This window comes from Lipophrys pholis (genome assembly GCF_963383615.2).
Source record: "Lipophrys pholis genome assembly, chromosome: 13".
Lineage (NCBI taxonomy): Eukaryota > Metazoa > Chordata > Actinopteri > Blenniiformes > Blenniidae > Lipophrys > Lipophrys pholis.
The window spans coordinates 4,969,281-4,995,745 of record NC_137632.1 but is presented as its reverse complement, the minus strand read 5'-3'; the positions used below and the strand labels follow the sequence as shown (position 1 = coordinate 4,995,745).

General features: G+C 40.4%; 1 protein-coding gene across 1 annotated transcript in view; it reads left to right on the top strand.

The window, feature by feature from the left end:
- The first annotated feature begins 310 nt into the window (after positions 1-310).
- mgat4a (alpha-1,3-mannosyl-glycoprotein 4-beta-N-acetylglucosaminyltransferase A) overlaps positions 311-26,465 on the top strand; it is a 35,586-nt gene continuing 9,431 nt past the window's right edge. Inside the window, exons 1-7 of the mRNA XM_080478990.1 lie at positions 311-494; positions 13,347-13,514; positions 15,682-15,822; positions 24,668-24,801; positions 24,921-24,967; positions 25,091-25,204; positions 26,235-26,310. Of these exons, the coding sequence (XP_080335116.1) occupies positions 401-494; positions 13,347-13,514; positions 15,682-15,822; positions 24,668-24,801; positions 24,921-24,967; positions 25,091-25,204; positions 26,235-26,310 (774 nt within the window). The 5' untranslated portion in view covers positions 311-400. The remainder of the gene's footprint in view (positions 495-13,346; positions 13,515-15,681; positions 15,823-24,667; positions 24,802-24,920; positions 24,968-25,090; positions 25,205-26,234; positions 26,311-26,465) is intronic.

The following is a 26,465-nucleotide window of genomic DNA, read 5'->3' as shown; positions in this document are numbered from 1 at the left end:
TAACCGGCCCCTCCGTGGAAAAGCAGCTGCCTTTACAGTGACTGATCGAGACGGTGTGAGAAGGAAGCGCGTTACAACCTCCGGAGCAGCGACGAGCAAAAAAGACGCACCGAGGCTGAGAGCTCATCGGGAGCACCCCTCTCCTCCTCCTCCTCCTCCTCCTCCTCTTCCTCCACTTCCTCCACCGCCTCCTCCCGGCGCAGAGGTCCGCGCTCACGGCCCCGTGAACTGGAGCGTTTTCGACCGCTTGACGCGCCCGTATGCCCGCTGCGCCCACGCCCGTCTCAACATCCTGAAGGCAGCCGGGGGAGGAAGAACTAGAGACCGGGAGGGAGGGAGGCAACGGCCGCTCCGGGGTCCCCGACACTCAGCCGAGGAAAGAGGCATCTGCTGAAATGAGATGAGGCTCAGAAATGGAACTGTGGCCACTGCGATCATCTTCTTCACGTCTTTCCTCAGCCTCTCCTGGTACACGGCATGGCAGAACGGCAAAGGTAGGCTCAACAGTGCTGCCACATCCAAGCCGTGATTGTGTATTTTTCTCTTTTAGAATAGTGTTGTTGTTGTTTTTTCACCCTCCAACTAAAGGCCCTGTTTAAACTGGCAGATATCAAACATCCGCATGTAGAGCAGGTGCTGCTGTTCACCCCGGACCAGCTGATCATCTCTCACTGGATCCGCATTCACTTGCAGTGTGCAACTTCCCACGACTTATTTTGTTCTGTTTGTCACAAACTGGAAAGATGTACTACTTCTATGACCTTTAACAAAGTCTCTCCCTCATCATTTGCCTGTTTACTGATCATCCCTACTTTGCTGTGTTTGTATCCAGCCTCGGTGAGGGATAAACTAGTCTGTCCCAGTCCATTATAAGCTGCACAGTTTGCATCACTTCTGAGTAATTACAGGCTTTCTGTAGCAGCATCTTTGTCTGTCATCGAAGCATTAGCTGTAATTTTTCCATGTCTTCTCAGACATCTGTGCTCGGACTCATTGCACAAGTGTGTGCGTGTGTTTTAGCTGTTACTGAGGCAGCACACACTTGCCAGGGCTAACCCAATCTACTCTGGGAGGGTTATGTGCCGGAGCTTATCAGCAGAGTGTAAATAATTGCAGCCTTTAGATAAATTCCAAACCAAGGCTTCATGTTGTGATTACTTCGCAGCTTATCAACTTGATGAAATATTTTCCTCTAAACTGCGTCCAATGAGTGGCACCATTAAAATGAGCCATGAACCGGCCTATTGGCGACATGAAAGTGCATGATAAGCAATGGTCAAGAGAATATGCCTTCAGCTTTGTCAGCTGTACCTGTTGATACACTGCTGTGTTTTTGTTGTAGGATCAAGGGTATTGGGCAGACTGTTCTATTAAAATCCACCTCACTATTACTTAAAGACACAAGGCCCATAATGGGGGAATTTTGTCTCTTCATAAGTAGGAAACTGCTGCTCCTTAATTTGTACTTAATAGTTACTCATAAAGTTAAATGTATTGATATTTCTATCTTTTTTTGTGCATGTTTTTAAATGCAATGACACCTTCTTTGGTGAACGTCCAATAGGTAACATGCGCCTTTAACTTTTGCCTTGGATATTGATGATGTTTTTGTTCTGAAATCTTTAGCAAATACAATTCTCTAAGAATATTTGTGCACCAAAAAAATGGCTATCATGTGCAATAGCTGTTATCACATCACATTGATCACTGACTCAGAACATCAATATTGAGTATCTATCAGTGATATACTTATGACGAATCCTGCTATTTCATGACTGAGAATTTGGTGTGTGATGGTACACTGTGACTCACAGCCTCCCCGTGGAGCCTTTGATTTCTCACGGTGGTCCGGCGCCCTTTTTTCTATGAGCTGCCGCCTGTTTTGTTTGTCACGTGCGTGTAGATGTGCGCGCATGCTTCTGAGGTCATTCACATGCCAGTGACCTGATACAGTCCCATACCACCGTGTCACCTCATTCTACTTATTCACAGGTGGGACCTACATTGCAAAATATGTGGCAATAACAAAGATGAGGGAAGGGGGGAGGGACAGCACAGTGAGAAATTAGAAATATTGGGAAAAAGCTTTCAGAGATGCAGTTTTTATTTGATTATGCCAAAAGAAATGATGTTATCTGTCAGGTGAAAGATCAACAAGGATGTTTCACATTTTTAAATATCATCAAGCAAAAGTTTATACCATCCAATGCAAGTTTATTTTGAGTTGAATTGATATTTTTTTGTACAGCATTGAAATTTGAAAATGGCCTGGTTGCTTTATGCCAGTTTGGGTTTTAATAAGTGATAAATGTTCATGTTCTGAGGGTAGACAAGTGTATGAGCCATACCTACGCGCTGTCTTTGGTGTTGTAGAAACAAATTAGAGCATTAAAAAATATATATGAACAAAAAACCCATATACGGCGCTGTTTTTGTTTGAGACTGATTTAGCACCAAAAGCTGAAATAAGAGAAGTGCACTTGCATGTAGTCTCATATCGTGACTCAAAAGGATAAATGCATTTTGTTGACCTACATTCTTTCTGAAGTGGTGATTTTGTGTCTTTAAAGTGTTATGAGCTGGTGATCTTCATCGGTTGACTGTCAGTCAGCAGACACTTGTTTTTTGACAATTCCAGCCTCAGACTGTAGTTTTGGTTGTATGAACAAAATTGATTTGAACAGTACCTGCTAATATGAAGATCAACCACAATCAAAGCAAATCATCATCCACCATCAGGTATATGTCCTGCATAAGCAATACTACAACCAATACTTAGCTTTGGGATGCATCAGCTCTCTTTCTCTTTGTCTTGTTTAACACAACCCCTTTTCATTTAAAAAAAATTTTTTAAACAAGTTATGAGCCTCTTTTATGTCTAATATCTTCTCTCCCTGTGGCTATAGATGGCTTCTCCTCTAGACTCTGCCCAGCGTGGGTGTTTAGAGTGTACTTGGCCTCCGGTGTTGAGTCATTTTGAAAATGTAAATCTCTCTCATAGTTGCATGCAGGAAGCATATTTGTATTTAGGCCCATTGCTGGTTTGCATGATTTAATTACGACTGCTTCAAGGCAAATGTAGTAGTTTTGTTTGGAGGCAGGAGTTACTGGAGTGGAAATATTAGGCAAAGTATAGATTTATTTTTTTGTGTGTGTTTTCTTTGCCTAACCCCTTCGTCTGGCAGCCTGTCTTGTTCCTGGTCACTTGACTGCTGTGATTGAGAGTCGTGCCAGTCAGCTGTCCAAACACTCCATGTTGAATGACTCTCCAGAATGTGTACTTCTCTGTCAGAGTCTCCCCTGTCCCCCAGTGAGAGATCGCTGTTTGGTATCTCTGGTTATAGCTCAAGTACACCATAACAATCTCAACTAGCAGAATAAATATTAAATATAATGTTTTGGGCCAGAGATGAGGAAGATTGATGTAGGAATGGAATATATGGGTGTTGGATGTTCTGGAAACAGGTCACCATGTTTTTAAATGTATTGTGAGTGAATACATTTAGTAATCAGATGGATTGTTGACAGTTAATGGTGGTAGAATGTTACACCCATTCATGTTGAATGATGATAACAGTGCAGCGAGTGAAAAGAAATTGAGCATAATTAAAACTGATGAGGGAGACTCCTGTGTCTCACAGAAACCAACTTGGTAACATTCAATTTATGATTTACGCATATGTATCATCTCTCGATGACAAAGCAGCTCGTTTTTCATCAGCCTTGTGATTTAGATGGTGACACACTCCCGTCACATTACAGCCCCACATGCTACTTTTGTCTCTCTGCAAACATTGGCAATGACTTGGCATCTATTTTCAGGAAGTTATTTTATGAGCAAAGTTTGTTTTTACAAGAGGTACTTTAAAGTAATCCACATACAAGCAATGCCAAATCAACATGCGATGGTTTCACACTCCGATCGAGTCACACACATATTTAGATAATCTAATAAGTTAAGTTAAATTTAGCTCCCACAGAAAAAGAACAGTCTGTAGTTGGTTCCAGTAGTTGGGTGTATGATACTGACCAGATAGCTTTGCTGTTAAGAATAGATATGAGTATCTAATGTGTCTTTTCATTTTGAACATGATGTACTGTGCTCAGTTTCTTCCATAGAAGGCACAGGATGCAGCATTTTTGATGTGAATGAATGGCAACTTGTGTAACTCACAGTGGCCGAGTATGCCTCATAGGCTGAACAATGAATTAACGGTTATGTGGTTAATACTTTTGTTTTTAATTCACTAGAGTAAACAAAGTTGATTTGAAGGTTTCAGTGAAGTCGCCCGGTTGCTGTTTTTCATTTAAGTTACGCTGATTGCTCAGTGCAATTATTTCTGTGACCACCATAAAAAACGGCTTCCTGTGTGATCTCCATCCTATGACTGAGACAGCTTGTAGGGGGCGTATGGTCCCGGCAGATTTGCTCAGTTAACAATTACAGAGCGCGAAATAGTCTTCCTCTTTGCAAAAGTGACTTCCGCCTTGCCTTCCTCAAGCCCATACTTTTCCCTTCCTCTGAGGTTCAGGGCAGAGTTTTCCTCCATCGTCACATCATCCAAAACAATGGGCCAAAAATAGCAGGCAATATTGCAAGAAAGAAGGTAAACGAGCAGGATGGTACTGTAAGGTTGGTAGCTATGTGGAGGATATGGCTTGCACAATGTGATTTCTGTGTGTGTGTGTGCACTGTAAGGTAGGGCAGTCTGCCAGACAAATCCTAAGTGGCCTGGAAGGAAAAAGAGTGGAAAGGCCAAATCTTAAAAGAGCCAGGATGAGAAGAGCCTGAGGTGGGCTGTATAAAGGAGAGAGAAGATGAGAATGCTGACAACGCAATGAAAGAGTGTGATACATTTTGTACTCTGCACACACTCACACATGTCCACCTGACTTTATGACAGACAGTCCTCACTCTGTTTCAGGATGCCTGCTGCTGTTAATAAGTGAATGATCATTGTTGTTCCCCTCCTCGTGCTTCTCATCTGTCCCATACTGCCCTCCATTCATTAATACACACTCGATTTCTGTTCAGCATCTGGGCAAAAAGATGATGTTGAGTTAGTACTGTTGCCTGAATGTATGTTAGCATTGTCGGGTATGTGCTGAACCATAGATGAACTTGATGGTTTCTCGATTTACTCCAGCTAACTCGCAGGATATAAATAATTGTGGCCTTTGCATACTGTTAGCCCTCAACAATAGTGAGTTGGAAATCTTATGAAGAGACTGCCAGCTTTAGAAGGATTGTGTTTTTTGTTTATTTGACACATTTTTACAACTGCTAAATGTTTGAGGGAGTCAAAAAACCTTCCCTGTTTTTGCTTTGTCCCATTTATAGTCTAACCCCAGCGTCAAGTGCCTTATTGTCAGCAGATAGAAATCAAATGTCTAAACAAATACAATTACTGCAGACTTTTTATTTGTTCTGTGTGATTGCAATTTGTCCAGTACTGAAAGCAAAGATTTCATGTTTACTTTCATACATACAGACTAGAAAAACAGTTGAATAAAAAATACTGATTCGGCTTTGAGAAAGCCGAATCAGTATTTTTTATGGCTTGTTTTTTGTCCGGCTTAAAATCGACAAATATGAAAATAGATTTTCAAAACTCTGATTTCCACTGCTTCAAATTGTGAATTCAGTGGGGATATCTTTGACTCTCCCAAAACTGAGCCTGATCATTGCCTTTCAGCAGCCAAGTGAAGTAAGAGTAGAGGGGGTGAGCGTAGCAGTGGCTAGGCTTTCACCTCAACGCTGTCACACAGCATTCTCAACCACAAAGCCAGAGCTTATCACGACAGCACAGCAGAAGAAGGATGGTGGGCGGAAGTCTGTAAAACAATAAGTCCATGGTGAACGAAGTATCTCAGTTAAAAAATTGTCAAATGGGCTTTTTTTTTTCTCTTCTAGTTACTACTTCTCTGTTTGACCCCATAACCTTTCTTAAAGGAGACATATCATGCTTTTAAATCCTTCCTTTTTACATATAAATCATACAGTTGTGGTCTATATAAAGCGGAACTGCAATGCTTGGGTCTGAATTCCTCATTATTAGAGCTCCACAGGCCCCTTTTCAACCCCTTTTCTGATGTGCTTCTGAGAGCAACTCGTTTTAGGGGGGTCTCTTCAAATGCAAATGAGACACTTCATACCCCGCCTCCTCTCCAGGTTGCAGAGGTGACACTCGGTTCAACTTCACCCTGTTCTGCCATCTTTGTAGTTTGATAGAACAGATACAATTATCTAGCGGCGCAGAAACTTTATATTCACACATTATTTACAAAATGTCAACAACGGAAGATTTGTCCATCCAGCCATACATGTTGGAGCCAGAGTCGGACCCGGCGGAGCGAGATGAAAATGACGATGATGCACCTGCAGAACAACGTCTTTATATGGATGTAACGCAATGGTGTGTTACTATATTTACACTAACTTCTCCATCCATGCCCACTACTACAATACTGCCTGTATTACAACGACTATTTAACACAGAAGTTACATTATAATCTAAAACGAGCACACAGCGCTAACATATGAAGACGGTGCAACTGCTAATGCTAACAAAACAATGACAGGGACGTCTTATCATCACACTTTTTAGCGTTATATACAGCTTACCGAAGTGCTCTGTTCGTCGTCTCCATAGATAGAAGGAACTGACCGCTCAATCAGACCAAGTCTTTCGGCAAATCCTTCTTTATACTGGCGGAGGTTGCTGAAGCAGTCATTCTTGAAGTGATTCGCGTACACAAAAATGACCTTACCCACAGATGTGGGTACATTTCTGTGAAAAATAAAACTTAACCAGGCACTTCGAAAAGGTTCTGATGCTGGGAGACGGTGTAACGAAGCTTGTGGGTTACTACATCCAACAACCGAACATTTCGACTTATCCTCTCGTAATTTCGGTTGGACTACAAAATCGCAGCGAGAAACAAAAATGGCGGATTGCTCGAAGTGTCGATGTCCTAATTTGGCAGTTCCGCTGCGAATACTCTGACGTCATTGTTCAAAAAACGTAATAGAGAATAGAAAAATCGAAACCGATCGCAAAATATGACCAAAACAGAATATAAAGATATCAACGGAGCACCTGAAGAGACTACTTTGAACTTTTCTGTACTTCTAAACACTCTAAATATACAACAAAATGCATTTAAGGGCTAAAAAAGTGGATTTAGCATGATATGTCCCCTTTAAGTGAAGTGAAAAGTATATATAAAAAAAGGACAGAATAGGATAAGGTGTGCTTTTTCTCCGTCTGAAAAACTGTGGGAAACCGTTGTGGGAATATCACTTGCCTACTCATGGATCAACTTGCACTTCTTGTCAGGAAAATACCACAGAAAATCAATGCTACTCTGTGAGTGTGCAACAGTATTTGTGTGTGTGAGCGTGCTTGATTTTTCTGTGTTAAGCAAAGTTTCACAGGATGTATAGCTAGTGGAGCTGTCCAACTACAATATATGTTAACTTTTATCTCTACAAAATCAATATTTTGATTATATCCCCCATTAAATAAAATGTAGGAATGCTTCTCCTTCATATGAATGTGTTTTTAAAGAGTCCTTTTAAGTTGTGTTAATTTAGATACATTTTTTACTAACTAAACATCATGTTTCCCTGTATAATGAAGAGATAAATCTCATGAATGGCTTTGTGTTGTACATAGCAGCTGCAGTGTAGAACCACATGGCTGGCAGGTGCCCCACTTGACGATCTTTTCACATGCATAATGAATGTGGACAGATTCTTTTCGGCTGCCCAAACAAGTTCAAGGACCGCTTAGTTTGCTCCTAGTATTGTAAAATGTAACCCCCCCCCCCCCCAAAAAAAAAAGGCAAATGTGTTTAGTCCTTACTTGTGACCGGACTGTTTTTTTAAAGCAGGTTAAGAGCCGTTATTAACAGTAATGATGAAACAACATTCACAACGCCTCTCGCTTTTTTTCCAGTGCAGAAAGTTTGCAGTTTCACTAACACATGCTGCTCTTTTGACAGAGTATACCTTTTTTTTTTTTTTGTTCTTCTTCAGTGTTTGGAAAACAGCTGTGCCAAAGAGTGCCATTCATACAGTTGAATAGATAAAACCAAATACATGGTTACAGTAAATGTGCCTGTGTGAGTGTGTGTAATTGTGTTAAATGACCCTTTAAATGCAATTTCCTCTCAACAGCTGGTGCAAATCATCTCTATCTCTAGTACAATTTAGCTGAGCTTGTAGTTTCAGCAGAATGAATCACTACTTTTCCATAATAGAGCTCCTGAAAGTATTAATTCATTAGGGCTTCCCAGCAAATACTACTGTATGTATGGTCTTCTTGAGTTGATTTGTGATTGTTTGTTTCAGTGACCGGTTGTTTTTGAAGAAGTAAAAGACACGTGGGCATTAACAAGGACAAACAATATTGTAGACAGTATATGACGAGTGTCTCACGCAGACATAAACTGCACTTGTCATTGATCAGCACTCATAAACTGGCAGTCAGCAGCACCAGCAAAAGAGAGCGAGGTCAAGGACGAGATCACCGAAGGCTTTTGATGAGCTGATGGATTGACGAATAAAGCTTCTAATCACCTGGTTGTGAAGAAAACTCTGATCTTCATGTAATTCGTCCTGCCCCTCATACATATTCAGCGATGCATATTACCTGATGTCGTATTCAGATTATCCATGTAATCAAATTATCCATTAAATGGAAATAAGACAGAGGAGATCATCTTGGCCTCCAGGTTTTGAACTCCCAATGAAGCAGAAATGTGTCTTTATTATTCAGCCTTAACATGCTTAAACTACTGGATGAACTTTAAAGATTCAGCTCGGAGTCAGTTGAGAAAATCCTTTATACATGTTGCATTAGTTTGAAAGTATTTTTCAGGATTTCATGATCATCATCCATATGGAGTCTTGCAGTGATGGAGGACCCATGATACAACATCGCTGCCATGTACTTTACATTCCATGTCTTGGTTTCCAATAAGCAGCCTTCACTTCACCTTTTGTTAGTCGGTTTGAGTTAACATTCACAAATTGATATATATCTATTTGCCAGAAGTATGTACTTTAGTCCAATTGGTTCGTGACAAATAAGTTAAGTTTCAAGACTGAAGCACACACTCCCTTATTTCTTTTGCATAGATCATTGAATACATTATACTATATGCATTTGATTACAAACCAAGACAAAGACGCTCCATTGAAACCAGTGTGTTGGCCTGAAAATGCAAATGGTGTATATTGTTGCACATATCAAGGACACTAAGGCTATTTAAATGGGAAAATGATCTGAAATGCTGAGGAAGGTTGGATAACAAACAGAAAGACGTTGTGAAGCTCTGAGGCGGGGCATGGCTGCTTAGCCCTTCCCCCCACTGTCCATGTTTTGAGAGCAGAGAAGAATAATGAGATTTTATGGATACACACCAGACCCCAGGTAGATCTAATTATTTAATGCATCTTGTGCATCCACTCTTGTCATCCAAAGACCGCAGAACAGTAAATACTGTTATAATCTTTGTGAAATCAAGGCTTCACAATAACAAGAGTATCTCGAAAATGTGTGGAAACCTTGTACAGCATATCGCTGCTTAGGCTGTGACTTTCAATAATCGTCCCGGAAAGGTTACATATTCAAAACACATACTTTTCAGCATGTAATCGATCGGCTCATGCAATACATATAGTTCAACATGAAGGTCGTCTACGTGTTGTTTCTGCTCCTGTAATGCTTTGTGCTTCTGCTTTCTCCACTCTGTGGGATTACAGGTGTGGTTTCATCTGTGTCTCGACAATCAAAGGAGCAATGTGAAGATGAAAGTCTTGAGTTGGTTTGAAGCTGCCCTTTTCACAGAGGTCTGGGCCAAATGACAGCATCTGTCTGTGTGTCTTAGAGATCAACACTGAGGAAGAACAACATGGTTCTGTGCAAGAAATGAGCCGAGGCAGAGTGGATGGACAATAGCTCAGTCAGAGACAGTGATGGAAACGGGAAAGATAAAGGGAGTCAGGTTTTTTTTTCTTTCTTCCTTTTTTTCTTTTTTTGGTGAAGGGCTCTGTGAAGGGGCACAATAAATCTGGCAGAAGAGAAAGATCAGAGACTGGCCTAACCCATAGCTTTACCCCCCCCCCCCCCCCCCCCCCCCCCGCACACACTTGCTTTAGATATACTTTGAAGTCTCCCTCCAACCTCATACATTTTGTAACTAAGTCAAGCCCGACATGCAAATAGTGGCACTAAGAAAACCATGAACTTCCTTTCTAACGATCTCCATAAATAACACTAACAATCTTGATATAAATAATTCCAAAGTGCTTTTTAAGGCACTGATCTAATAAGTCAAAGGTTCTTGTTCTTAATCTTGTTTGTTTTGGTTAAAACATAATCTGCCGACTCACTTTATTCTTTGTGGGTGATGATGGAGCGTGAATGATGCGGCATGGTGTCACAGAAACGGTCCAAGCAAGGCTCGACATTAAGGACTGTCCGAATGTCCGGGGCTAATAAAAGCTTTGCTCGGACAAGTGAATCATCTGCCCACCTTGCCCGAAAGGGCTAGTGGTTTTTAGGGATGGAGCCGATCCGATCCAGGATCGGGTCCCGATTTCAACAAAATTTCCGATCCAACCTGTAGAGATTTTTGATCCATGAAGCCTCTTCTGTGCTTCACTGTTGCTGAAATGACTACACAAGTGTAGGGACTGGATTTCCTGAAGGAAGGCGGGCCTCAATGAGACATGGAGTAATATCCTTTCCACGTTTTGCAGCCAGCGAGCAGGCTCGGGAAGTAGCACTATGGCTAGCAAACTTTTCATGACAACATGTCGCTGTTTGGACGTATTTTACGCTCAAAACACCACAAAGCAACACAGCAACGTGGATGTTTGCAAAGCAGTTGTACAGCGAGGGGGTCGCTTTGTCAACAGACATCACCGTTTTAAAACGCCAGCTCGCCGAGAAGAACGGCTCTGACCGCGGCATCAAACCAATGATCAGCTCGCTCCTGTGCTTTAGCAGTCGATTCACACCTCCGTAAAGCTGCGTCCTACTCCACGCAAAACTCCTTGAAAATAGTCCCAATCATTTGTGTTGTGTTCGAGCTGGAAACACTGCTGTTTGTGCTGCGTTGCTAGGAATTAATGAAGTGATTCTGAGTTTTTAAAGATATAACTAGTTTATTATGAGATGATGATGTCACGTAGACCCCCATATTGTCCAAATGGAACAAAAATTTTGTTGGTGTACTCTTGTCACTGAATAATTACTATTAAATTATTTTAAGGTAATTGAAATTGCTCTGTTAATGTGTTTATAAATTAAATATATAAATGAACTCTGATAGGCTAAATGTTTCAGTACAATGTCAGAATCTGCATGGATACTCTCATGGAAAGACGTGTCAATTGTAAAAATAATTTGTGGAATTATGTTTGTCTAGTCATTTTTTATTGAAGTCAAATATACCTCAAGTTTATTCAAAAAACAATTACAGAAACATATTACAATGTATTTATTGGTCAAATTCATACATTACCAAGCTTAGAAAATGTCCATTAAACTTCGGGCAAGTAAAAATTTGTCCGGGCAAGTAGAAAGTGCTCAAAATCCTTGATGTCAAGCCCTGCCAAGTCTCTATGACTTCTTGTTACACACGCTTGGCCTGTCTTCTAAAGTTGCAGTTCTGACATGAAGTGTACACAAGCTGAAATGCACAAACCTGTTTAGTTTTCTTGGTGTAAATCGAAAGAGCCGAGCTACATGTTATGTACTTCAAAATGCTTCATACATAGAGCAACCCTTTATGAAGTGAACTGAAGCGAGGCTGCCTCAGTGTTGTACAAAATCTATTTCCTTTGTCTGAGATCTCTGACAAGAAGACCACAGTTGATCTATTTTCCACAACCTCTGCTTTGTAACTCTTACGCCAACCACTCAACTTCTCATGTCAAGTAGTGAAGACACAGTTTCCCTTTGTTCTTCACACTCAATTACATGGCGGTTCATTGGGCCAAGCTTTAACTTTGATTTGGAGGGTAACTGGGTAAGAAGGGCATCTGGGGTAAAATCAAGCCAAGTCCATGCTTTAAGTGTTACATTGACTTTCTGTGGATTTCGTGGTAAAAGGGCTAATTTCCACCAATGCATGGTACTGTGTACCCAATGAGGTACTGAACATGAGTGTTGTGTTATACTGAGCTGAGTTACTTCAGGGACTGAAAGAGCCAATTTGTAACCGGAGTTTTAACTCCCTGTGCAGGGAAAAGTGAAACAGTAGCTGCCTTTCTTCCCTTTCTTCTAGCTACCATTCCTGTGCAGAGTTAAACTGCTTCAGTAAACCAGTTCAGGAATGATCAAATGTGAGTGCCTTCCAAAACACAGAAGAGATGCACACCATATGTATAACTCGGTGTTTAGTTATTGTGTAAAGGACATTTTGCTTTCTGTAACGTGTGAATGTGACGTGTCATGCGTGCTGTTTTGGTGTTAAAATCAGCAATCAATCAAGGAATTTCTTGTCAATTAGAATATATACTGTTGACAGGTCAGTGGTCTCTGTTTAGTTTAATGTTTAATGCAGAAGCAAACCTGGACGTCTACTAAATCAGGTTCCTTGGTTAACATCATACCATTGACACAGCACTGATTAATTAAATGATTTGAACCTCACCCTATCAATAGTCTGTCAGTCATGTAATGGGCTTTCTTTTATGTAACTCTGGATGTCCTTGCCACATGAATATATGATATGATTTAGGAATGTGTAGTATAGCCAATTATATATATATATATATATATATATATATATATATATATATATATGCTGTAGTTCTTTAATCCTTCCACACTACTTAAAATTCATAACACTGAAAAAAAGATGTATTAGGAGATAGACAATGTTAAAATGATGCATATAAACAACACTGGATGATATTTATATCCAATGAAATTTGCACAGATTACTAAATTAGTAAATTTTCAAATGTTTACAGATTTCCAAATAGTATGAAACATACTGGTGTGACATTCGTTAGAGTAAACATTCTTAATGATATGGTGCTTTTTTTATGAAATATACTGACTTGGATTCTGTTACTTGTCTGTTTTAGCTTGGAAGAAATTAAACAAATATGATCATTTGTCCCCCAAAAAGGTTAAAAGAAGCAGGTTTGAGTATGTCAAATACAGTAAATAACTACTACCTACTTTGGATCCATAAACCATTTGATAAGACTCAAATCTTTTGATTGGTCCTTGTGTCAAACTGTTATCTCTTCTATTACTGTCAATTGATAGTCATCACCTGCTAACGCACCTAATTCTATCTGTTTTCCTCCTTCATAGAGAAGCTGATAGCATACCAGCGGGAGTTCCATGCTTTGAAAGAGCGTCTTCGTGTGGCGGAGCACAGGACGCTGCAGCGCTCGTCCGAGCTCAACAACATTCTGGAGCAGTTCAGACGTGCCATCGCTGAAACCAACAACAGCAAAGATGCCCTCTCTAACTTCTCAGGTAACCGACACACACTACTAGATAAGAAAATGGTTGGCACTTTGTCTTGTCTCCTTCAGTCATGAGTGTACAACAGATATCCCAGGTTTTTTTTTTTTAATGTTTGTTTTTATCTGTGCATCGCCTGTTGCGTCAATCGACCATCCACTTGCTATCACTAATGAATAGAAACACAATTATAAATGGAAAGATAATGAAACTGAAGCAAACAAAAATTGTTGGAGCTTGTTGACGTCCCAGAAGTGAAGACAGTCTGTCATCTCTCTTCCTGGCTTGTTTCAGTTTTTAAAAAGTGTGTTGCTCCAACGAGCCAATCAGAAATTTAACCCTATACAGTAGGTATGGGGCCGATCTGAATAATGAGTCAGGAAATCCATTCCATTGTTCCACATTCAACAATATTGATAATAATATTAAAGCAAACAGAGCTCTGGTATCAGAATAGTATCGGTATCGCCAGATATTCAAATTCAGGTATCAGGATCGGATTGGAAGTGAAAAAACGTGGATTGGTGCATCCCTAATATATAGTGTTATCTGGGATTTAGCCAATTCCAATCAAGGTAGGCCCTCCCTTTAACCCTCCCACAATTAGGCAGCTCTGCTCAGGCACATGGCACCACGAGAGGAAGTACTTCCTCCTCTTCCCAAGATGAGCATGTGTGGGCGGAGCCAGTCCAACTCACACAGACATAGCAAATTCTGAATGTAGCTCCTCTGATCCAACATACAAATGGAGGAAAATCAAAGAAAATCTGGATTTGGGGCAATAAACTTTGAATACAATGATTTTGGACCAACAAGATTGATGTGAAAGTGATGAAAAGCTGAATAATATGACCCCTGTAATAAAAAAAGCTTCGAAGCTGACAGGAACCACTCGGTTAAAAGTTGCTTGCAAAACTTTTGCCAAGCAAACAATTCAAACCTAAGCAATTTTATGAGCAGGTAATAAAAAAACGCCACACTCTGAGGCTCGTATAAACTTATATATTTCTGGAAAATCAATAACTGCAGGGATGTAGAAGTGAAATATAAAGTTTCAGCACAAATGTGCCAAAATGTTTCTTAACCTACAAAAAAAGGCCAACTGGACATTCTTTAAGTTTATGCTTTTATCATGGAGGTGTTCTTCGGGTAGCCCTTTAATAATTTCCTGATGAATTGGTCTCCTATGTAATGAAAAGGTGGTTTTCTTTAAAAAACAAAACAAAAACAGCTTCTTTTTTTTTTCCCCTGGTAGGTACAAAATTTTTGATTTCTACTGTGTCCTAGATGAATTTACTCTGACGCAATAACAATTGTTTCGATTCTGACACTTCTGTGGCAATTTCATATCTATCCGTTTTCTTTGGAGACCCAAGTTATTAATGTAGCCTTTGTAGTTTTGAAGGTTAAAGTCTATTATTACTTTTATTATCAATTTCATTGGAGGGCTGGTCTAGACTGATGATGGTTCATGGTACCTCACGTTTCATTTTAAATGAATGGTTAACGATAATGTATTAGGTTAAAGGCATCCAAAAAAATGAGTGTTTTATATAAAGTTAACCTGTGAATTAAGAAAAAACCCTCAAAAATGTCTCTTCATAGGTACAATTTGCTCCCATACGCTTAGTTCTCTAATAGAATGTCTTCAAAGAAATGATTTATTAAAAAGTACTTCTCCTGGAATTCGGTTATCTCTTTAAAAAAAAAGAAAAAGGTGAAAGGACACAAAAGCTTTTCACTGTTTTAGTTACTTTGAAGCACACAAATCATAAGACAATCATTACACACACTGAACGGAAATTCAACAAAAATGCAAAATTGTAGTTTACAAACTGTAAAATGGAGCGTTTAAGCTATTTTCTTTTTAATGGATCGAATCATAATCCCAAATGTATTTTCCAATAATCCTGCATTTTACGAAATTGTCATACACTTCCGTGCTGGAAGCTAGTGCTTTAAAAGTCATATAATTTCCCACCTTTTTGCAGAAGAAATTAGGCCACAGAGGGGGGGGGCTGATTTCCATCAAAGCTCCCCCAGCAAGGAATTAAAACAAGGTTATGTAGTGTGCAATTCACCAACTAGGCCATGTCCCCACAATTATCCTTCCTCTCATGTTTTGAACGAAACTGAAATATGGTCTATGCCTAATTTGTTTCTTGGCTCGTGCTTTCAGATGAGACACAGAAGCTACTGAAGGAGCTGGCGAACAGGAAACCTCTCCAGGTGCCAAATATCTACCACCACCTGCCTCACCTTCTCAACAATGAGGGCAGCCTGCACCCTGCAGTGCAGGTTGGTCTTGGCCGCACAGGAGGTGAGGAGTTTATCTGCATACTGCAGCTGACTGATTTATGAACTTGTCGCTTATAGAATCACAATGCTTATGCTACACAAACTATGTGAAGCCAACAGAGATCCTCAAAACCCCCGAGGACAGAGTCAAGTCTCAACAAGTTTTTCAGTTGGTGATGAGCTCACAACAAGTATCCCCTCAGGGCTCAATGTTGGAAAAAGTCTTTTCAAAAGAACCGCTTAGGGTGATAAGAGGTTTTTCACTGTGTAATTCCCTGTTCACTTCATAAAGTAGTTTTTTTGTCCTCTTCGTTTGATTAATCAGGGATTTCTCTTCTTGTTTTCTGAATCTCTATCCTGCTTCGTTGTGATTTTCAGTGTGTGTCAAAAGTCAGTGATGCTGTTTGCTTTTTTTCTTCTTCTTCTTTGACTATTACTCAAAGAAAGCTTTCACTGGGAGCGTGGTCTGATCCCATCATATGAAATGTTGTATAGTTTTATGCTGCGCTTATTCTACTGGTAAACTTCAGAATTAGTACTTCGTATAGTCATGTTTCTGAGTTTACAGTGTTCATGTGGCAATAACAAACAGTGTGGTCACCTCCCCCAGAGACCTTGGGCCCAGTTTACATAACATTTCAAGTAAAAACCATTTCATTTCAGCAAAGTTTCACGTTTACACATCAACATTTTGAAAACAATGTCTGTTTACACAGAAACAGCAGAGATGCCAAAAACTATGTAGTTGTCATGCGAGGTCACGAGTTGGTCCTGTTGTTTGTTTATGTAATGGAACAAAGCACACTCGCAGAGAGCAATACGCTATTAACATTAACGCTGGCAAGAACACAGACGGTCATATTGACAGACGACAAAGTTGGATTGCTATTGCTGTGACGCTCAACTGTTAAACTACCAGGTCCAAGAGAATATGGACTGGGAGTCATGACCCTCTGGAGGCCCCCATGATTGTTATTGTTCATTTACTCGCACATGTGCAGAAGAACTATTTACTACCGCCGTCGTGCACATGCATAATAGCAGCGCTTCTGAGAAGTTGCAATTTTCTCGGTTTATATGGAATCTGAGCGTTTTTGAAAGCTTCTGTGGCTCTGAGCACTGTTGTCATGTAAACAGATGCTCAAAATGCAACAAAGGTTTTCAGTTTTGTGTAAACAGGACCTTACATTGCAATAAACTTTATCATCACCTACCAAGAGCAGTATGAAAGGAAGTACAATTTATTTTGACACTGGATTTGTGGTCATTTTACTGTTCAACCTTTCTTTCTTTTTTTTAACGTCACATCTCGAGAAATCGTTATAACCTTTGTAGTTGCAAACAGCAAAGAAGCCAAACCCACAAGTAGAATAATACCAGAAGACAGTTCTAAGCAAACTAGCCCAGTCATTAAAGGTAACGGTAAATACTCAACTCAGTATGTAAGCATTACACTCCCTGAAAGTCCACTGACCCCAGCAAATAGTCAGCAGTTCACAAAAACGCACAGTCTCGATGCCGCCTGATGAGCCAGCAGACGAAATGCTACGAGCCACCTGTGCACACATGAGAGAAAAACACAACACGAACACTCTGAGCCCTTCCGGCTGTGTCGGAGTGCAACTTTGTCTCAATGTTTTAAGTTCAACATCAGCCAGCTATTCACAAAGCGCACAGAAGTGGCAAAGCTCTTCTAGCTTTAGGTCCCCATTCATATGGATTAATCCACTCCAGTTTCACTCTTTTCTATTCACTCCCCCTTTTAGCAACCTTTTTTTTTTTTTACTTTTAAAATTGTGCTCCTTTTACCCTTGGAGCAGCAGCATATAGCATGTGACCCCTTCTATATCAAGTTCTCTTTAAGAGGATTACTTATCTGGCTTTTCAGTGTGATAGGGGGAGTGAATTGGGGGCCGTAGGGGAGCCGAGTTGAGTTGAGGGTCTGAACAGTGTCTCCACATTCCTGATGACAATGACCAAGCGGAAGAGCAGAGGCTCGGACAGACTCCAGGAAAGGGAGGACACATAAGTAGGAAGCAAATTGAAGTTAGTTCGTTTTTTTAAATCCCTGGCTTATATGCTGTTTGACCTCATTCGAGGTCAGTGATCTCTAAAACCAGAGCAACTACCAAAGTGGAAAAACTGTCCAATTCAACAAGTACATCATTTACAGAGACAAGTCACAAACCGGGCACCGCAGCTGGGATAAGTACTGTTGGTATAGACCAGGGGTCAGCAACCTTCAGCACTCAAAGAGCCATTTGGACCCGTTATTCTATTCTATTCTATTGTATTCCCACTGAAAATAATGCACTGGGAGCCAAAAAAAACCCTTTTTGACATATAAATGAAGATTACACTGGATATTTCGAGTTTAACCTCTATGCTATGTGTTAGAACACTACAGTGACCATCCACTGGGCAATACCCCATTTTGTGACCGCTTCACTCAGTTTCATCTCTTCGATAAAACTTTTGGCTCAAATATAATTTTCCCTCCATTAAAGGAAAATGACATGAAGTGAGGAGAGAGAGGGGCGTGTGAATGGTGTAGCGTTCAGTGTCATTCCCTTGTTGTGTAGATCCTGATTATTCTATGTTAAGTCCAGAATTTTCACTGTCTGTGGCAGTTAGCAAGAAAAAGTGAAAGACCTTGATCAGCGTCGTTCCTCCACACAGCTCACCACAGGGAGCCGCAGTTTACCAACCCCTGGTATAGACTATACTATAGACAGGGACCACCTCAAACATTTGAGATTATTCTATCTCTGAATGCTGATATATCATGTTTTTTATTTAAATTCTCTCTTCTTTTTTTTTTAAATAAAGCACCAACTATTGGTGACAAGCTGAATCTGAAAATGCTCCGTTCTCCTTTGTCTAATGTGCCATGCATTTCTTATCATCATCACTCCACGGCTGTTGCCAGGCCTTCCAGCGTCATAACAAACTGGCAAATATTTGTTAGCAAAAAGAGTGTGAAGCTCCTAATAAGCCTTGTGTAAGAATTGAGAGTGATATTGCAGAGCTTGTTTCCTCGTGCTGTCTTGCTGACTCCAGTTTACACTGCTGTTTCAGTTCACTGGAACGCACAGCTAAGCTGGATATACTGCTGCTGGGATGCAGTTGTTGATCTGTGCTGTAGCGGGTCTCACAGAGACGACGCCACACAAGCTTTTTGTGTCTTGGCTGACGGTCTGCACCACATGGCATAGACGACAGGCCTCTGGCAGCTCTATCCTCAAGGGACCAGAAGTGTCACATGAGTATTGTTTGATTGGTTTTTGACATCATCATAGCTGAGATGAAATAGGCAAAAGTCTCATTGTTGGATCAGGAAGCCTAGAGGGGCTTTATGAATTGAATGAGACCCAACTGAAAGCCCTTTTATACATTATTAGAAGCCATTATTCGTATTATTGTAAATGCTGGCATGGTTGTCCCCCAAACACGCATATATAGCCTTTAGCAAGTCGTCTCCCAGCCATTTGTGCCCTGTTCCATAGACTCTTCTTTGTTTGTTGCCAAGCAACATCTCTTAATACACGGGCATTTGTTTAAACCAGCCAGCTATTTAACATGTCACAAGATACACTGGAGGACTTTCCTTTATTTGGGAATGCCTTTACAGCAGCCTCTGTTTGTGCTAACTCCTCTCTTTGTCTGAGCGAAGCATAAACAGCCATGTGTCTGCCCAGATACACATGGTCCAAGTCATTTCCTCTCTCCGCATTGAGAAAAAAAAAAAGCATCTCTTGCGGGCATTAAGCCTAATCCAGCCCGCAGGTCCCACTGCTATATTGAAAACATCCAAACACACCAGTGGTTTTGTGTCATGACAACAAGTAGGATCCCTTTTCCTTCCCAGTTGCAAGAGCTGGTGAATATGCTTGTTGTGTTCATTATCATGTGAGTCTCAGTCGGTAGCGGTGCTGCTGGGGACTTAATTCAATTCTGTGCATTGATAGACTAGTATTTCTATCTCAGGATCCAATGTAGCATGTTGTGTCTGTTTGGGAAAAAAAGAGAAAAATTGTAAACTGCTGGTAATACAAATAATACAAAAAATGACATATGCTGTCTCTTTCCTCATTTGTGTACGTGTAACGTGTCCTGCCATTGTGAGTCATTGCTTGCTAACAGACAATTCAATTTCAGTATGTGACAAACAAACCTGTGATTTAGCTGATTACAGTCAGTCTGGGTGTCATGAGTTGTGATGCCAGTTGATTAATCAACACTCTCTAATCAAAAGATCTATTCTGGAACACTTTTCTTTCCACTGGAAACTCTTTGGGCTCTTAACAAATTGTCTCTCTCCTACTCACACATGCAAATTAACACTACATTGAATCAGTTCTCGCTCTGCACAATGCATCAGTGCTCAAACTGTTTCCCATCACATAGCTTATCTGTGCCGTGTAGTTCCGACACTTTTTTTTTTGTTTTGCAGGGATTCGAAGAAGCATAACTGTCTGTCAGCAATTAATCTCTGAATTGAACAAAATGCTACAAGAGGTCTCGCTGGCTACATTGCTGCAATGCAACACTGAAGGGAACAAATAGGACGGGGCTCTATTTTCTAGCTGCAAGCATCAATACATACACCATCTACAGTGCAGAGTTTTACAGTGTGATGCTTTTCATCTGTGAACATTTGTATGCACAGCACTGAAAAGGTCTGATGCCCACATGTTGTTAATATTAGAATAATAATCAGGTTTGCTCTCTCCCCATCCTGATAATGTGGGTGTTTTGTGATGCATGTGTCACAATGTATGGCAGCTATTGATTTTACTTCAGTGAAGCTTGTCATGCTGATGGTACTTTTTTTGTTGTTTAAAGGATTTTGCAAATTAGTATGTTACAAACTCTATTTAAACTAAATAAAACTCTAGTTAACTGCATCTGCAAATATATTGTTGGACTTGCTAAACTTAGAGGCCATCAAAAAAGATGTTGGAGTGGAAAAACAGTTAAAAATTTTACGACATATTTGCTAAAACTGTCTTTGTGTACGGGATGTATTTGTTGAGCTGCTCCGTATTTACATTTAGACTTGCTGTTATGTTTCAGTTTAATTTGCTGACATTTTGGTGCAGGAAGGAGAGCCATCGTCTTGGTTTGGTTAGATGTTTCTGTTGGAAATAGTTGTTTTGTTTTCAGTAATTCGATAACCATAAATGAATAATAATACATAATGAGGTAAAATACTAAATTGGTTAAAAAATTTCTTAAATGTATGTAATATGTAAAATTAACGAATAAAAACATCCACTGTTGTCAAATATTGTCATATTTTGAGATACTGTTTTGTATTTTCTTGCCTTATCACATACATAATGAGGAAAAAAAACAACATTTTTGTGTGCTGTGTGTGTATATTAAATTGTCCTATCACCATGATATGAAGGACATCACCTCTATTATTTGTCCAAATATGTTTTTAATAGGATAATAAACACATTTACATTCAAGGTTAAAGTCGAGACAGGAGAAACATAACATCTATATATTTGTTTGTTCTGTCACTTCTTCCTGATGTGACAGAAGTAGACAAGAACAGATTGTTTTCCAGTTGTATTTTTTTGCCCTGAAAGATAAAAAAGGGCGGCAGAGACATGGGCAGGCTGATCAAGGGACACGGGGAGGGGCAGCGTCGGAGTCGGTCCTGCTCCAGCTGTACTTGCATGCATTATCACTCTTTCACTGCCTGCCATCCTCTCTAATTCTGTCACTCTCCCATTTCTTTTTTTCTTCCTCCCACATTCTCCTTTCATCCTCGACCTACTTTCGTGGCGGTGGCGGTAGTGGTGGTGGTGGTGGGTGTCGCTATACTACATGGAGCTCAGAGTGAGAAACACAAAAGCAGAACTGGGACAGATTCACCACGCTGCACAGATCACTCTGGAGGATTGCACCCTTTGTCAAATTCACTGTGTTGTTCACTCATCCTGCATCTCAAGTTTGTTTTGTGCCTTCATTCACCCCCCCCCCCCCCCCCCCCCCCACACACACAGACATACACACACATACACACACACACACACACCCCCATCAGCTCAATCGCCATGTTTAACACTCCTGCCTCCATTCTTCCCCAACCAGCACCACTGTGTCACACAGCTTTTTAGAAACTTCCGACACACAACCTTGTTTGCCTTTTCTTTATGTGCTCAGACACTGCACAACTGGCTGTAGGTTGCCTCAACAGGAAGCATCCAAAGGGCAAGTACACTACATAATGCGTACAGAAAGAGAAAGCTGCACATTAAAGAAAGAAGCAGGCAGGCTAATGGGCAATTTCATGCTGCTGTCGTCACTTATTTTCGTGCGCAGAAAAACAAGAAGAAGAAGAAAGGAAAAAAAAAAAAAAACAGACTTAGCACCAGACCAGCAGCGTGATGGACTTGTTCACCCTCACATTTCTTGTCACACTGGAGTGGGCTCACAGTACACTTGCTACTCGCTCATTTTCTCAGTATCCATTTCTTGGGAAAGGGATCGCTGTCTTTCCAAGGAAAAAAAATATATAACTGATGATGTGTGCAGCATTTTGTGTTGTTTTTTTTTTTTTTTCCCCAGTCTGATGTAGTTTCCTTCCCATGATGAAGCTATAAAGTTGGTCTGATTTCATGACCGCAGTAAAGAGTTTACATAGAGTTCTTTTTGTGTTGCTGTTATCGAACCGATCAGCTGAACATCATTATAAGAGGACATTTTCTCACATGATCATGAGAGCTTGCTCTGCTTGACCCTTCTTTGTTTGAAGACGAAAATTGACATATGGTTAAATCTTTATGCTGAGACGATAACTCTTGTAGGTGACTTACAAACCTCACTGATAAATATAATTATTTGGGAGTAAAAAAAAAAAAGAACTTAATCAACTGAACAAAATACAGGAGTTGAACCAGTTGAAGAAAGAGTAATCTGCATTAGAAATTAGAGATTGAAATCATGGCCAGTTATATCTCATTAGATCTTGGATTTTTGGTGATAGTCTCACCAAATGAATCCAAACAAATTTCTTAAAATGGCCTCATGTGCAGCAACAAATGCACAATAGTGACGCAGCATTGTCATTCTAATCCTTCCATTGATAAGTGGATTGTAGAAATTATTATACTGTGAGAACATCTTGGAACAATTTGGAAAGGAGAGGATGAAATGTCCAGACAAAAGTCTTAATGTCCCCCCATTAGACACTTATCAAGACAAGGGGTATGTCCGAATTGTCCCTCCTATCTCCTTATCTACCGACTTTACCTTAACCCCGTGGATGACGTTGCGGGGTTAAGGAAAGGTGTTAGAAGGCTTCCTAAAGGAGTTTGTGAAAGGCGATCACGTTGGTGTGGCACTTTCACTTAGTGACGTTGAGGCTTGTCGCAATAATCAATAAATCAATTGCACGTGAGAGGGAGAGGGGTTGTTTTGATTATTTATTTTGGATATTTACAATGTCTTTTTTTCATAATACAATTCCATTTTTAAATATTCTTAAGAAATAAAAGTTTATCTTTTAAAGGGTATACTTGCATTATTATACCATTATTAATATATTAGTGGAAAAATGGTATCAAAACGGCAATATTATCGTTTATCGCAATAATTTCTGGGACAATTTATCATCCAGCAAAATTTATTATCGTGACAGGCCTAGTGACGTCATAATAATCTGACGGCGGCGAAAGGATGCATCAGTGGTTCCTAAGCTAAAGGAGGCTCTAAAGGAAGCAACGAGCCTCATGTCCTTTGCTTATTGAGAATTTGGACAGTCCTTATCATGGCCGCCACACAAAACACTTCCGGGGTGAAAGAAAAGTCCATAGATAAGGAGATAAGAGGGACAATTCTGACGTATCCTGGGTGTGTGATTGGTGAGACGAGGAGGAGGAGCCATGCTGTTGTGGCTGTGTACGCTTCTTCTGAGGCTCCTGCTGGTTAAACGAACACATTGTAAAATTCTGCTGTTTGTTCAGAGTCGACAGCAGAGGAAAGCTTCTTGGAATCAGCAGAGAAGATTTGGCAAAATTAATCGGTGAAACCCACATACTCCCGTTTGCTGCTTATCCCACAAAAACATGTGCTTTACTAATATGGCTTTGTTTAAAAGGGAAATGAACTGGATTTTGTAATGGTATAAGATTTATTTTCACGATGCATTGTCACAACAATGATACAGCTTTTCTTACTTTATGTGCAGTTTAGTAACAGTTGTGCTTGAATTCTACAACATTGGTTTTCTTATCTCGTACGTTTTACACATTACAGAAGGATATTTATAGATGTTGTTTTACAATAGAGTTAAATATACCTTATTTTTCCCAGAGGAATATTATGTAAATTAGGTGAAGATGGATACATCTGCAGGATTGCTGCAGAACCCAAACCTGTGCTCTCTTGTTTTCTTCCATCCATCCTGTTGACTTTGGCCAGTTTGGCTCTTGTTTGTTTTGGCCAGATTTAGAAGCGCTTTGCAGACCCAAGGAAAAAGAATGGTGCTGGATACGTGCCATCTATTACAAATGGACTTTATCTATGTCTAAAGTCCATCCATTGTCATCTTTATTTGGTGATTAATTGACTCTGTTTCAGTAACGACAATGGCAAACGCTTAGATTGAACCCACAGTCAGTTTTTGTTGTTTAAAGATATTTTTCTTCAAAAGCATGAAACTACCTCCATCATTCATCCGTCCCACTGCCATCTGTCAGTTTGGGCATCAGTCTCTGTTCACGTGGACTTCAATTATCTAACACCAAAGATTATTTGATTTAGGATCCACTTGATTTAACTGAGCCCCCTGTATCTTCTGAACCTTCTTGTTTCCCACCTCACACTATGACTTTCCTACTTTCCTACAGTTACCATGGTGATGGGAATCCCCACAGTGAAGCGGAAGGTGAAGTCTTATCTGTCAGAGACGCTCCGTTCGCTAATAGACAAGCTGTCACCAGAGGAGAAACTTGACTGTGTTATTATAGTCTTCGTCGGGGAGGTGAGATCTCACGGTTATACACGATGAGTCATCCAGTGGCATGAAGTCTGTGTGCATTAATCAAAAAATCCTGCTTAATGGTCTGAATATCTAACGTTTTCCTGGTACAATTTCTGCAGACTGACCTCGACTACGTTCACAGTGTAGTTGCCGGCCTGGAAAAAGAGTGAGTACACCTCCTCAACTCCTGATAGAAATGCAAAGAAATCTTAAAAGAAATTGGCCAGACCAACTGTCTTTGTCACATTTTGACTTTGCCTGTTTTTTTTGTTGTTTTTTTTACCGACAGGTTTTCCACAGAGCTGAATTCAGGCTTGCTGGAGGTGATTTCCCCTCCAGCCACGTATTACCCTGATCTCACCAACCTCAAAGAGACTTTTGGAGACTCCAAAGAAAGAGTCAGGTCAGGACAACCATGACAGGCATAACATCCCGTTTTCTGTGTGCGCTGACACCTTATTGCAAAAAGACGTGACGAAAATAGTTCAGGGAATTTATGGCGGAAACCATCTTCGATGCGATGAGAATAAAACACAAGAAAGCTGTGAGTAGGATTGCAGGAAAGCTAGGAGGATGAGTCAGGGGGAAAGTGGGAGGGAGAGGGTAAGCGAGAGCTTTTAGGTAGACTGCCTGGGTACTTAGTATTCCACCGGCATTTCTCAAAGTCGGATCAAGGTCATCGGCAGCAGCACCGTCTATCGCTGCGATTCTCTATGGCGCTCGCTCCCATTATCCTTTGCACTTATCTTGTCTTTATGGTCATGCTAACAACTGGCTTCATTAAAAATCTGTTTATAGAGCAGTCAGTGGCCACACTTATGAAGTCGTACAATACTTTGCATGTATGTCATGTAATAGTCTTCAGGCAAAGAGTACTCTGTGTCATGTTTGTGAGCCTTGCTGCCTCTAGCAGTTTGTCTTCAATATTGTTACTGCGGTGCTGTGTTGTAGACACTTGTTCTCTCGCTGCACATGTATTTAACTCAATGATAAAGACTTCTCTATTCCTACACTTAACCACCTCGCTGAATTTAAATGCAATCATGCACTCTTTTTTTTTTTTTTTTTTTTCAATCGTCTCTTCACGTGTGTGAAAAGAATGTGTGTGCATGACAGAGCATTCACAGTTAAAGGTATTTTTTTCTGCGCCACCTCCTACACAAGAACACCTGCAGCGCTTGTTGAACAGCCGTCACACAGAACTGAACGTCATTTGGATCAAACAATTAGTGTGACAGCTTTGGCTCATAAATTATTCAAAGGCAGTCTGCTGTTGCGTATATACCTGGAAGAACAGTTCTGCTTTTTGCATGTGAAGCAGTGTGCCTGATATTCTTTTCACAGATGGGGCACAGTACCTGAGAATGCCTCGGAGCGCAGGCAGACGGCCTCAGTTTTTTATTGGTGCACATTTTCATTGTTCTTCTGTTCAGATGGCGTACGAAACAGAATCTGGACTATTCCTTCCTCATGATGTACGCTGTGAGCAAAGGAGTTTATTACGTACAGGTACGTAGTTCATTAAACAAACTCGACAACTCCGATGAGGGGCGTACAAAATAATATGTGCAAATTCAAAGTTGCCATTTATTTGAAAACTACAAACCAAACTAGCTTTATTGGCTGCAACAAGTTAAGGCAGGGGTTTCAAACCCATGTTTGTT